Raw genomic sequence first — 12,633 nt, 5'->3', positions numbered from 1 at the left:
GCAAGACATCAAACATGGTAGCCAACATTTTGCCCTCTTCTTCCAAAGACACCCTAGAGAATCAAAGTGTTACAAATATGCTTTTAATTCTAAGCACCTTGTTCTGGGCTCCCTATCTCATGTGAACCTCATGCAGTTAATTCGAATGGTTTGTCTTGCTAATGAGGGGAAGTTGTATTATTGGTTTAAATGAAGCAATTAAGTAAGAAATGGCTTAGTATTAGTGATCTGCACACCCAGAGCAGACAAGGACAGATATTAATGTCCTCATTGCTCCTGTCAATGCAAGTGCTTGCTGCTTCTCCACCTCCCAACCAAACTTCTGGTTGATAGGGTGACAGGTATCTCACAGGATCCCGAGGACGGCTGCAGCACAGTCCTATTAACTAGAGATTCCTGAAGATTTTGCAAGTATGTCTGAGGCAGAGCTGGTGCCTGGGACTTTTTCAGTCACCTGTGTGCTATGGTTGGGGAATTCCAGGTAGAAGATCCTCCCAAATCCTGACTCAGTGTCTCCTGGTCCTGGCTGCACAGGAACATTACCAGTAGAACTATAAACCCCATGAAGTCCAAGCCCTGCATCAAACCGGACCAAGCGGAGTCCCTCTGGAATTGGGTTCAGGCAAAGGGATGTTGTCAGAGCTCTCCCCTCCGCCCCTCCCATGATCCCAATGTGTGGCGTGCAGTGAGGGTGGAGGTGGAGGCCTGACTGCTGCCAGGTGGTCCCCTGAGTCTCAATAGCTCTGTTAGGGGCTGTGTGCTCATTCATTGTACTGTACAAACACTTAGAAACATTGAAAAGTATATTGAAGCTCTTGTAATTCACCTCTGCACCTCCTTCATTTCACACACTTCTAAATTCCGTGAATATTCAGAATCAATATTCTAAAGCCTGTCACATTTTTGTTGTTGTTTAAAGCGAAGGCAAGAACTGATATCATTTACGCCTTAACCAGATTTGAGAGGCTGGTCTCAGTGTTCACAAAAGTCCCCTGAATTCCAACTTTCTACCCAAGATGTAGTTATGTATGTAGCCATTTAAAGAGATGATGTTCAGCTGGGTACAGTAGCACATGCCTGTAATCCCAGAGACTCTGAGAGGCAGAAAGATTGCAAATTTGTAGTTAGCCTGGATAACTTAAGACCCCACCTCAAAGTAAAAAATAAAAAAGACTAGGCATTAGCTTGTGTGTGTGTGTGGGGGGGATCAAATGGGCAGAGAATTTCTTTGCAAAAGAAAGTCTGTGTTATTCAGGCAGGAGTTTTTTCACATGCAAAGAGAATTCTTGAAGGAGAGAACCCGCTGCAGAGCCCTGGAGGAGGAACTGGAGAACCCCATGAATGTGCACAGATGGAGGAAGCTCGAGGTAACAGCCACTGGAATGTTCTTCCCCTCCCCCATCTTCTCTCCTACCCTGCTGGAGGCTTCTAACCTAAAGCACAATTAAGAAGTGCCCTTTAATTTAATGCTCTGCAAATTGTCACCTAGCATGTAAGACTGGCTGCAATACAAATTGGGTTATTCCAGAACCAGATGCTCCATTTGAATTCATTTGAGTTTTGTTTTAAAAGTCTGGAACGAAATCCTTTCTGCCTGAAAAAAGACCCAGTGGAAGCTGTGTACTGGCTTCACCAATTGCCATTTCTTTTTCTCGTTTAGGGAGTTTGTGGTCCACCAGTTTTCCCTCAACTGCCTGTCCATCTTGGATTGCTAATGGCCTTTAGCTACGTGGGCCACCAGCATCTTAATCATCTTTCAATTGGTCTTTGCATTCTATTTTTTTTTTCTTTCTTCCATGAAAAATGATTTTGTGAAAGAGCCCTCTTTGCAAAGCTCTAGCCAAACCCTTTAGGATCTGGGGACATAGCCAAAGTCTTAGAGGTAGAAGATGGGCAATCAGTTTCGTTTGATATTTTATGAGTTCCCGGTGGATATCACCACCAGCACTGCAAATAGCAGTTAAAGATAAACTCTTCTTATTCAAGAAAAAGAGGGCCCTCTCCTGGTTGTACCAAGCAATGTGGGTGCCAGAAGAGGATTCCAGTAAATGAACAATTAGGGTGTTGAGAGAGATAAGTCTATGATACAAGAAAGATCAGGGCAGGCTGGAAAATCAGCTAACTAGGTTTTTGTTTTTCATTTTTATTTTTTCCTTTTAATGAAGAAAGCATTAAGGCTAATGCATTATAAATTGTTATGTAAACATGAGGCCTGAATTTTAATAACATCCAGTCCTGCCAAGAGATGTGTGCCAGACCTAGTCCCAATATATGGGTATCAATTGGCACTGCTCAGTGCTTCTCAAAGTCAGAGTCAACAACATCTCTTTAATTTCCCTTTTTTTTGACCCTCATTTATTCCTCTTCACATGCCAAGTGTGGTGTCTCGTTTACTAGCTCAGCCACCGTGTGGATCTGTCCGGGGAAGTGGAGCTGAAGTGTTTAAATCCATTTGCCATCACATTCGTTTATTCCGTGTGTTTTCAAGCAGATCTTTCAAGTTTCCAACTCGGCGTCAATTTCTATTTTAAAAAATTAGAAAATGAAGACTCTGGGAGACAGTTAAAAATATTTAGCTTGCTAGATTAATTCAAAACGTCAGAACAGTTGAGAGGGAAGTTTTGGCTGGCGGACTGGAGGACAATGGATCAATTTATAACCATAGGTCTTGTTCAAGTTGTGCACAGATAGCAATTGAAGAGACATCAGAGCCGTATAGGTTGATAACTCCATCCAGGAGTGAAATACCATGGCCGTATTCTGCAGCCAGTTATTAGCAGAGGTCCCCACCCTGTAGCTATCCCCATGGGGAACTGTATTGAATCTTCTTGGTGACCGTGACCAAAGGGGAGTGGATCCTAAAACTGAGGGAACAAAGCTCATTCCTATGGAAACTGGAGCTGGGAGGGACAGCCTCTGACCTTGGAATTGAGCTACAGCAGCAGCATTTGGAGCCTGGTGTGTGTGGGCCTTGAATTCAGCTCTGGCCTTCACCAATCTGGGCAAATGACCTAACTTCTCTGAGCCCCAGTTGTGTTATCTGTAAGAAAGGAAGACAAATACTGTCTTATGTGGCTAAAATGAGTTGTAGGAAATGCAGCCCAGTGTACCGATGGTGACAGAGAGTCAGGTCTCATATACAGTCCCTGTCATTATTCTCATTATTCCTACTGGTGGAGTCAACACACCCATTTCCCATATCTTGGCGAACTAGATCCCTAGATAAGACATTGGAAAACCATGGTGGGGTGGTGGGCAGGTAATTACGACTATCCCACCTGTCATGCTTTGTTTTGTTTTAATTCTCTTTACATTGATGCTGTGGCTTTGCAGGAGATCTCAATAAAACAATAATTATTTTACGTAGGGACCTTGGTGTTTTGAAACTGATGATCTCTGAGCCGGTTTTTGCTCTTCCCCTCGGACAGGCCAGCGACCCCAGTACCTTTGAGATGATACAGAAAATTCACACCCTGCAGAAGCGCCTCATCAGCAAGACCGAAGAGGTGGTTGAGAAAGAGCTGCTCCTTCAGGTAGCATTGCGTTTTCTGCATCCAGCAAACAAACCACTTCCCCAGAGCCGCCTTCTCCAGGGCTCTGTCCTGAGGTTGAGCGGTTCCGCAGCGCTGCACACCCCGTGTTTACCTGTAGGTGGCAACAGCGACTCACACTTAGAGAACAAACGCGGCCTGATTAATTGTTCTTTTCTGCTGCGATCACTGATATTTCAAGAATTCTGGAAAATTAAGTTCAAGGCTAGACTCACTGCAATCGGGTAATGTGAGCATTTCTTTTTCCTCGCTTCCCTGCAGCTCTATTTGACAGATCCTTTTAAATACTTTTCTTCCTATCTTCCTATAATATGAAATGCTGTGATTTTGATTTTGAAAACAAGCCTTCATGTGCCGCACCAATGAGCTGTCCTCGTGAAGGTCTGTGTGCAGGAAATGGAAAGCTGCCTTTGGAGATCCGGTGCAGGAAGTTTTCCCTGAACTGATTGGCCTGTGTCTTTGTAGAGACACCTGCTGTGACTTCTACCCCTCCTCACTCTCAGCCCCGCCCTCTTCATTCTTCTCCTGGCTTACCTCCTGCCAGAGGCTGTGCTGGGTGGGGGCTGGCCTGCCTGTCTCCTCTGCTCTTCCCAGTCCAGGGCTTGGGTACTGTGATCTCCAAGGGATGGACCGAGAAGTCAGGGCCCAGGAGGTTGTCGTGGATAAGAATGACAGTGTCGTGCCAGATGGCCTGGGTGGGAATCCTGCCTCTACGGATTTGTAGCTATTTGAATTTTTTTTTTTTTTAATATTTTATTTATTTATTTTTCGGTGGACACAAACAACATCTTTGTTTGTATGTGGTGCTGAGGATCGAACCCGGGCTGCACGCATGCCAGGCGAGCGCGCTACCACTTGAGCCACATCCCCAGCCCCGCTATTTGAATTTAACTTCTTTGCACTGGAGGTTCTGAATCTGTGTTATGGGAAAATAGTAGAACCTTTGGAGAGGGATGTTGAAAGATCTTACCATTCTCCTTAGCCCATGGTGTCTAATAAATAGGAGAATTATTCATATTATTTCTCATTCCCAAGCCCATAATCTACCTAGTAGAAGTAGGGACTTATAGACATTTTTAAGCAGCATCTGCCCCCTGCTATTTTACCTTTGATCTTAAAAGAGAGATTTTCCCCTAATATTGGGTATACAGTAAAGTTGGTTTTAATTTTAATTAATTAGTTAATTTTTTAGGGGGTACCAGGGATTGAGCTCAAGAGCACTCGACCACTGAGCCACATCCCCAGCCCTATTTTGTATTTTATTTAGAGACAGGGTCTCACTGAGTTGCTTAGTGCCCCACAGTTGCTGAGGCTGGCTTTGAACTCACGATCCTTCCGTCTCAGCCTCCCGAGCTGTTACAGTAAAGTTTTCCTGAGCATTATCACCCTGAGTGGCCATCAGGGATTTTTGTCTTCTCTCACAGAATGTCTGAGAGGGCAGACTTTTAAACTGGGGGGAATCTGGCTTTGAATCAGTCCCAATACTTGATGGTTCCATGATTTGGGGGGAATTGCATATATTATCCAAACCTCAGTTCTCCCTTCTGCAAGGTGGAGATAGATAGTAATACCCATTTTCATCAGGAGAAGATGATCCTTGGGTCAGAGTCCACAACTTGGGAAGTCTTGCCGTAGGGGAAAGCAATGGGTGTGTGGGCACAGGGCATTGGCTGTCTAGAGTCTGAGCCTGGCTCCTCAGATGCCAGCCACAGGGCACTGCCCTGAGGCCATGCAATGGTAAGGGGCAGGGCTGGGATTCAGCCCAGGCCTGTGGCTCTAGAGCCAGCACTTCCTGCCACTCCACTACCCTGCCTCTTCTGTTATCACCATTTAGAAATGTTAAAAAGAATCACATTTCGAGTTTGGTCAAAACTCTGTTGTAAGTGTGTTTTATATCTCACCAGGGCTATAGCTTTATTATTTTGTTCCTTCTACATACTTTGGGTTTACTCTATCCTTCTATCTTCTTAAGATTGACAACCAGATCATTAACATTCAGTCTCCCCTCCCCTGCTTTCTCTCCTCCTCCTTCCCCTGACCTCCCCTTCTCCCTCCCCTCCTCCCTCCCTTCCTATCCTCCCCACTTTCTTTCTTAGAAGGGAACCCAAACCCTTGCACATGCTAGATAAGCACTCTACCACTAAGCTACATCCCCATCCCCATCCCCAGTCTTTTCTTTTTTAAAAAATATAAGCATTTGAAGCTATAAAATATCCTTTAAGTGATTTCTTTAGTTCCTTCCCACAGGTTTTGATAAATGGTGTTTTCATTGAGTTCTAAACATTTCCTATTTTCAGAATTATTTCTCCTTTGAGAGTAAGTCTTAAAAACTATCTGCAGTTTCTTTTACGATAATTAAAAATACATATTAAGAGTCTCTGAATATGTTTGTGTTTAAGTTATCTTCTACGTGTTCTCACTTTTTTTCATTGTGGTCTGTATTAGGTGGATTCTTTGAAAAGAAACTTTTTTGGGCGGGTACCAAGAATTGAACTCAGGAGTACGTGACCACTGAGCCACATCCCTAGCCCTATTTTGTATTTTATTTAGAGACAGGGTCTCACTGAGTTGCTTAGTACCTCACTTTTCTTAGTCTGGCTTTGAATTCGAGATTTTCCTGCCTCAGCCTCTGCTAGGATTACAGACGTGTGCCACCACCCGGCTCTTTGAAATTTTTGAGACTTGCGTTGTGTGAGCTAAGTGGTTGGTTTTTATAACTGTTCCTTGAGTTTGAAAAAGTTCCTAAATATTCAGGGGTCAGGATTCTATATTTATTTATTAGAACAACCTTGTTAATTGTATTGTCCAAATCCATACTTTTCCCAATTTTTGGTCTGCCGAATGACTGAATAAAAGTTTGAGGATTTGTCTATTTCTCTTTGAACTTCTGTCATTTTTAAACTTCAAGTACATTTTATATTAGGATCATAATAGTGAGTAAAGGTTTACAGATTTTATTTCTTTCTGGAATTGTGCCTTTAGTATTTTACAAGACCAGTGCCCCTCTCCCCCCACTGCCCCGCCCTTTGGATGGAATTTGAGAGCCTTATGTTAAGTGAAATAAGCCAAACTCAGAAAGTCAATGGTCATATGTTTTCTTTCAAATTTGGAGCTTGAGAGAGAAAGAGAGAGAGAGAGAGAGAAAGAAAAAAAAGATGCAGAGGTGGGGGTGGGGTGGGAGGAGGTGGAATCTCATGAAAAGAGAAAGGAGATCAGTAGAGAAGAGGAAAGGGATCAGGGAGAGGAACAGGGGAGGTACTGGGGACTCAAACTGACTAAATTATATTGTTATGTTGTTGCACGTACAAACATGTAACAACAAATCCTACTACTACATATAATTATAATGCACCAGCATTATAAAAAACTAAAAAAGAGCGTTCCCAATAGAAATTAACTTAAAAATGAATCTGGTGTTTGTATAGCTCCACCAGTTGGATTTAAAAAATGTTTTTTCTATACTTTTATAATTTTAGTGTCCTTATATTTTAGGTAAATCTCTTGTAATAAAAAGAAATCCAGCTAGGCTATTTTTATCTTTTTATTGGTGTGTTTAGTTCACTGATGTTTATTGAGAACCTTAGATGTTTTTCTATCTTCTTATTTTGTATTATTTAGCCTGACTTTTTTGTTTGTTTGTTTTTTAGTGCTCAAAAAGATCCTCTAATCCTGCTTTTCATTAGATTGAGTTCTCCTTATTCCCTCTTCCCCTCTCCTCTGGTCTCCTTTTCCTCTGTGTTTCTGCCTAGGCCTTCATCCTATTTGTTTCTTTTTCCAAAGAGTCACCATCACTCCATGCAAATTTCTTTTTCTTGGATTCCATTAAATATGCTCTCCTAATTTTATCTCTGTCTCTCTCTTGGATTCCCTTAAAACTTTAACACATCTAAAATTGATCAGCATCTTTACCCTTCTTACAAGTAGCACATGCAGTGCTTTAATGCCAGTTACCCCAGTGTTCCCAACATTGGTCATTGTCATTATTATTTTATGGAATTGGTGTATTCAGATTTACCAAGTTGTACCCTGATTCTTTGGTTTTCTCCTTCTCTACATCTCCAGTTTTCTCCTCTTTGCTTTTTGAAGTACATCTTTTCATCCTTCTTTCAGTGATCTGTTCTGCAATGGTTACCACTCTCTTTAGCTTCTCTGAAAAAAATTTTTTTTGGCCTATTTGTAAAAAGATTACTTGGGGATTCTATTTTCTATTTGCACTCTGAAGATATTGGTCCTTCGTGTCCTAGTTTCTAGTGATCTATTGAGAAGTTGGCTGTACATCTAATTATAATTGCTGCTTTTGAGGAAACCTGCCTTTTCTTTGGTTTGATTGTTCAATCTTCTTTTTGCCTTCGGTGCTTTTGAGTTTCAGCACAGTGAATCTTGGTGTGAACTTAATGTTACTTATTAAGCTCAGAACTCACTTGATTTCCTGAGTCTGAGGATTCCTCTGTCTTCTACAGTCTCTCCTTCATTCTCTTTATTTATTTATTCCTCTGGAGCCCTTTTTAGATATGTTCGGTTTTCTTATTTTTTTCCTTACCTCCAGACCTTGTTGATATCTTCCTTCTCTCTCTCTCTCCCTTTTTTTTTTGTGTGTGTGTGTGTCACATTTTCTTAGCTTTCTCTTCTTGCTCATCGGTTCTTTCTTAAAGTGTGCTTATCTGCTAATAGTCACTGAGGTTTTATTTCCAATGATTTTATTTTTATTTTCTAGGGATTCTTTTTCACATGTGTCTGATTTTTGTTGACACTATGTTGATCTTTCCTCATATTTTATTCCTTCCTTTATATCTTCACTTAATTTAAAATACATAGTATATTCTTTATCTGAGTATTTTATTATTTGAAGTTCTTGAGATTTTTTTTTCTGTTGTTAGTTGTGACTGCTGATTTCCTTCATGGTGGATTTTGTGTGTGTGTGTGTGTGTGTGTGTGTGTGTGTGTGAGAGAGAGAGAGAGAGAGAGAGAGAGAGAGAGAGAAAGAGAGAGAAAGAGAGAGAGATTGATTAATTCTAGAATGTGAGCTCATTTTAAGAAAGCCTTTGTTTCTGGGCATGAACTGGGGAGGCTGAGGCAGGAGGATCATGAGTTCAAAGCCAGCTTCAGCAAGCAAAACCCTTTTTCAAAAAAATAAATAAAAAGGGCTGGGGATGTGGCCCAGTGGTTAAGTGCCCCTGAGTTCAATCTCTGGTACCAAAAAAAAAAAAACAACACAATTCTTTGTTTAGGAACTTGGGAAGGGTCCAGGATAAGAGCAGCTCCCTTACTTGTTTCTACTAGGTATCCTAAGAGACATCATTTGCTTGGATTTTTTTTTTATGTTAAATCTTTATCTTGGGGCTTCTTAGACCACTTGGTTAACTTGTATTAGAACCCCAGCCTCTTCTGATGGGGACCATGGATTCAAATTGTCTGAGAATTAACTTTTTTTCCCACCCAGAACAGAGGAGACTTAGGTGGGTTTCCCTGTGGTCCTCCTGTCCCTTCCGTTGTATTTTTCACTGAGGGTGTAGCTTCTTTATGTGGAGGAGTTTCAGTCCCAACTCTCTACACCAGCCCAGCACCTCAGCTTCTGTCCTCTTGTGGCTGCTGAAAGCCAGGCCCTTTTTTACAGTGAGTCTGGTCCTTCAAGGGATGACCTCCATTTGTAGCTCTTCACTGCTTTAGGTCACCTTTTGATTTTGACGTTTGAGCAAACTACTTGTAAACTCTGCTGTGAGGAAAGGGATGGGTTGGTTTATTTAACATGGGCATTGCTGTAGGTTTTAGATTTCAGGTTATTTTGCCTGACATGTTGCCGTCAACAGAAACCTCTTGTTCTAATCCCTAGTGTTCTCATATGCAAAATTGGGACAATAGTAGTACCTACTTGAAGAATTGAGCACATTGATGCATATGAAGTTCAGAAGAGTGTTATCATTGACATTACTATTATTATTATCAATAACATTATTAATCACCAAGAATTTTTTCCAGGTCTCCAAAGTTTAGCATCCTGTCTCACTCTTCTTTGGTCAATTTGTCATTCAATCTGCTATCCCCCCCTTTTTTTCTGAGTGATTGGGCTGCTCTATGCCTGCTGTGAGATTCCCCGTAGCTTGTGTTACACCAAACAATACACCTTGCTATCTCAGCAAAGTCCCAGATGCTCCATGGGATTGGATGGTTTCTCAATTCCATGTGTTTTATTAAATTTTAGAGAAGTCCTGGGCATTCATTCACAACAGGACAGTTTGCAATGATGAAAAATTTTGGTTGAATTCTTTTTGAGCATCAGAATAATTTTTAACTATTAAATTTTATAAAATAAAGTTAAATTTTAACTGTTAAATCTGTGTTAAGGTGTGGAAGAGACCCCATCATTTCCAAGCAGCAGATAAGATGGGAACCTATTTTCCCCATTAGTCTCTGAGCTCTTTGAACACTTTATAATTTGTTTCCAACTTCACTGCCAGATGCAGTATGAGGTATATAAAAATAAAGGACAAATAAAGGTGGACAGGCTTTTGGCCAGGACCACTTCTTCCTCTTCAGACTATAGTGTAAATGCTTTGTTTCTTTTTTCTTTTTGGTACTGGGGATTGAACTCAGGGGCACTCGGTCACTGAGCCACATCCCTAGCCCTATTTTGAATTTTATTTAGAGACGGGGTTTCTCTCGTGATCCTCCTGCCTCAGCCTCCCAAGCTGCTGGGATTACAGGGGTGCCCCACTGTGTTTGGCAGAGGATTTGTAACTTAAGCAGCCCTTTCTTCCTAGGTTAGGTGTCCTGGTCCATGTTCCTATACCTTGGCTTCTCCTTTACGTCACACATGACATTTGCAATTTTTGAAATCATCATAATTGTGTGTTCAATGATTCTTTCCTTCTGGAACATAAGCTTTACAGAGGCAGGCCCTAGCACCTCACCTATTAATGTTGTCTAGGAATTGATGACCTGTTGGAAGAACAGCAGTCCTTCAGCAAGTAATGTCTTAGACACATTTATGTCCTATCTTCAAACTGAGAGGCTAGGGAATTATTCCTCTTGTTGCCTTTGCATTTTTGTTATTAACTCTAACTTTGCAGGAGTCTGCAATTTACAGTGGGTTTATGGATCTATAAACTCAATGCAAACTGCAGTGTCTCTGTGTGCTGAGGCAGGCTGATTCATGTGCGTGTGCTCAGTTCTCCCTTGCTCAGGGTTAACATGCAAATGGCTCTGGAGCCTCACTTCCTCACTTTGCAGTTTCAGCGGGAAAATGAAGACATCTGTATTTTTTGCCGGAAATGGTATCTTCTTTTTCCCTCCAGGCCACTCTTCCCTTCAAAGAAACAAGAGCAAACAAAGCATACTTGGGGTGCATCACCTGGTGGCCTCTCCTCTCTGGTATTGCTCCATGTATTCTACCTCTCTTCTAAACCCTTAAGGTTAAGTTTTTTTTTTTTGTGGTACTGGGGATTGAATCCAGGGATGCTCTACCACTGAGCTACGTTCCCAGCCTTACTATTATGAGAGAGGCGCTTATTAAGTTGCTGAGGCTGCCTTTGAACTGGCAATCCTTCTGCTTCAGCCTCCCGAGTCTCTGGGATGAAAGGCTTGTGCCACCATGCCTGGCTTACTACTTCCTTTTTAAGCCTCTGCAGGATGAGGCAGGCTTGTGCCTTGAGTGACTGCTGTTCATTACCTAGGTATCATGACATCATCATCATCATCATCTTCACCATCAACACGGCATTGGCAAGATAGCATGAGAATAGGAAGCTGTAACCTCCTGCTAGAAGCACTTAGAAACACAAGGGACACCCAAACAGCTGGAACTTGTTTTTCCCAAGCACTTAAATACAGGGAAGCAACTCAAATACCCTCACCTTCAGAGCCAAGCAACAAACAAGAAAGAGCCAAATGAAACTTGCTTATCCCAATCTGAAATGGCCACTCCTCAGGGCTTCAGGGTGAAAGGCAGGAGGGAATATGAGGGGAACTTCAGCATGGGGGGCTTGGGTCCCATCTCTTGGGTCCAGCCGAAGGTGGGCTTATGCTATCAAATCCCCCATTTTTCAAGAATAGCTGGAAATGTGGACTTTCATGTTCATATATTGAGTTTTACCTAGTGGCCACCTTAACAACACGGAATGAGCTTTCCAGAAACAAGTCGTCAATGACCCCTGGCCCACAAGTGGGTACTTTGCTGTATCTAGCTTCAAGGCCTGGGGGGAAGGAGATGTAAAGAAAGAGCAGCCATGCAATCAGCTTTACTTGTTTCGATTTCTTTGATCTGGTTCTCTGTTGTGATTCTTTGATGGAAGTGCAGAGCTTGAGAATCAAAAGGGAAAGAGGAGATGGGGAGGGAGGAGAAGGAGCAGGCCGCGGGCCATGTGGCAGCATGGCAATCCCAGGTTGGGCTCCACAGTGGAGACAGACAGGGCGGGTGGGCTCCACAGAGATATGCCTTCTTAACATGTCTTTCCCCTTGCTAATGACCCCTAGCTTGATTTTATACACTTTTCTAAAACTGAAAAGGGTTTCCCTGAGTTGTCATAAAGACCAAAAGTGGCCTCCTGCCTGTGATGCAGGCCACAGCAGAAGAACCCTGAATGTGCATCTGCTCAAGAGTTACAGGGCGTCACCTGTGTGCTTAGGATCCCGGGGTGAATGAACCAGGCTTGGTTCTGGCCTTGAAGGATCATTATAGTCTGTAACCACAGGGTAACAAGAGTGGTGTTCCATACAGGACATCAGGGCACCCTGATCGAGGCTTTGCCCTGCATATGTGTATTAGTTTGGGTTCCCTCAAATCAGACACTGAAGTGAGGTTTTGGGTTCCAGTCCTGTGGGAGGTGGTCCCTCCCAAGCTGAATCAAGGGAGCAGGAGAGTGTTCCTCCCTGGCCACCCACAGAAACTACTGCAGAATTGTGCTGTCAAGGAGAGGGAGGTCGGACATGTGCTCAATGGTTCCCCACTCCCCATTGGTTGAGATGCCCAGGGTGTGGGGGGGTGTTGAGCTGCTTCTGAATGCAGATGGAAGGGCCTTTGCTTATCTCCACCCTCAAATCAGAGAAGCCCTGGCTTGAGGCAGAAAAGCTCACTCCGTGTACACTC

The 12,633-nt window shown here is 42.7% G+C and overlaps 1 protein-coding gene across 1 annotated transcript in view; it reads left to right on the top strand.

The window, feature by feature from the left end:
* The window catches only part of Cfap58 (cilia and flagella associated protein 58), a 127,908-nt gene that overhangs the window by 77,455 nt on the left and 37,820 nt on the right, over positions 1-12,633 (top strand). The window contains exons 16-17 of the mRNA XM_071611701.1: positions 1,256-1,367; positions 3,429-3,533. Coding sequence (XP_071467802.1) covers positions 1,256-1,367; positions 3,429-3,533 — 217 coding nt within the window. The remainder of the gene's footprint in view (positions 1-1,255; positions 1,368-3,428; positions 3,534-12,633) is intronic.

The sequence above is a fragment of the Marmota flaviventris genome, chromosome 4, assembly GCF_047511675.1.
Source record: "Marmota flaviventris isolate mMarFla1 chromosome 4, mMarFla1.hap1, whole genome shotgun sequence".
In the NCBI taxonomy this organism is placed as follows: domain Eukaryota; kingdom Metazoa; phylum Chordata; class Mammalia; order Rodentia; family Sciuridae; genus Marmota; species Marmota flaviventris.
This window is presented reverse-complemented; position numbering and strand designations above follow the sequence as displayed.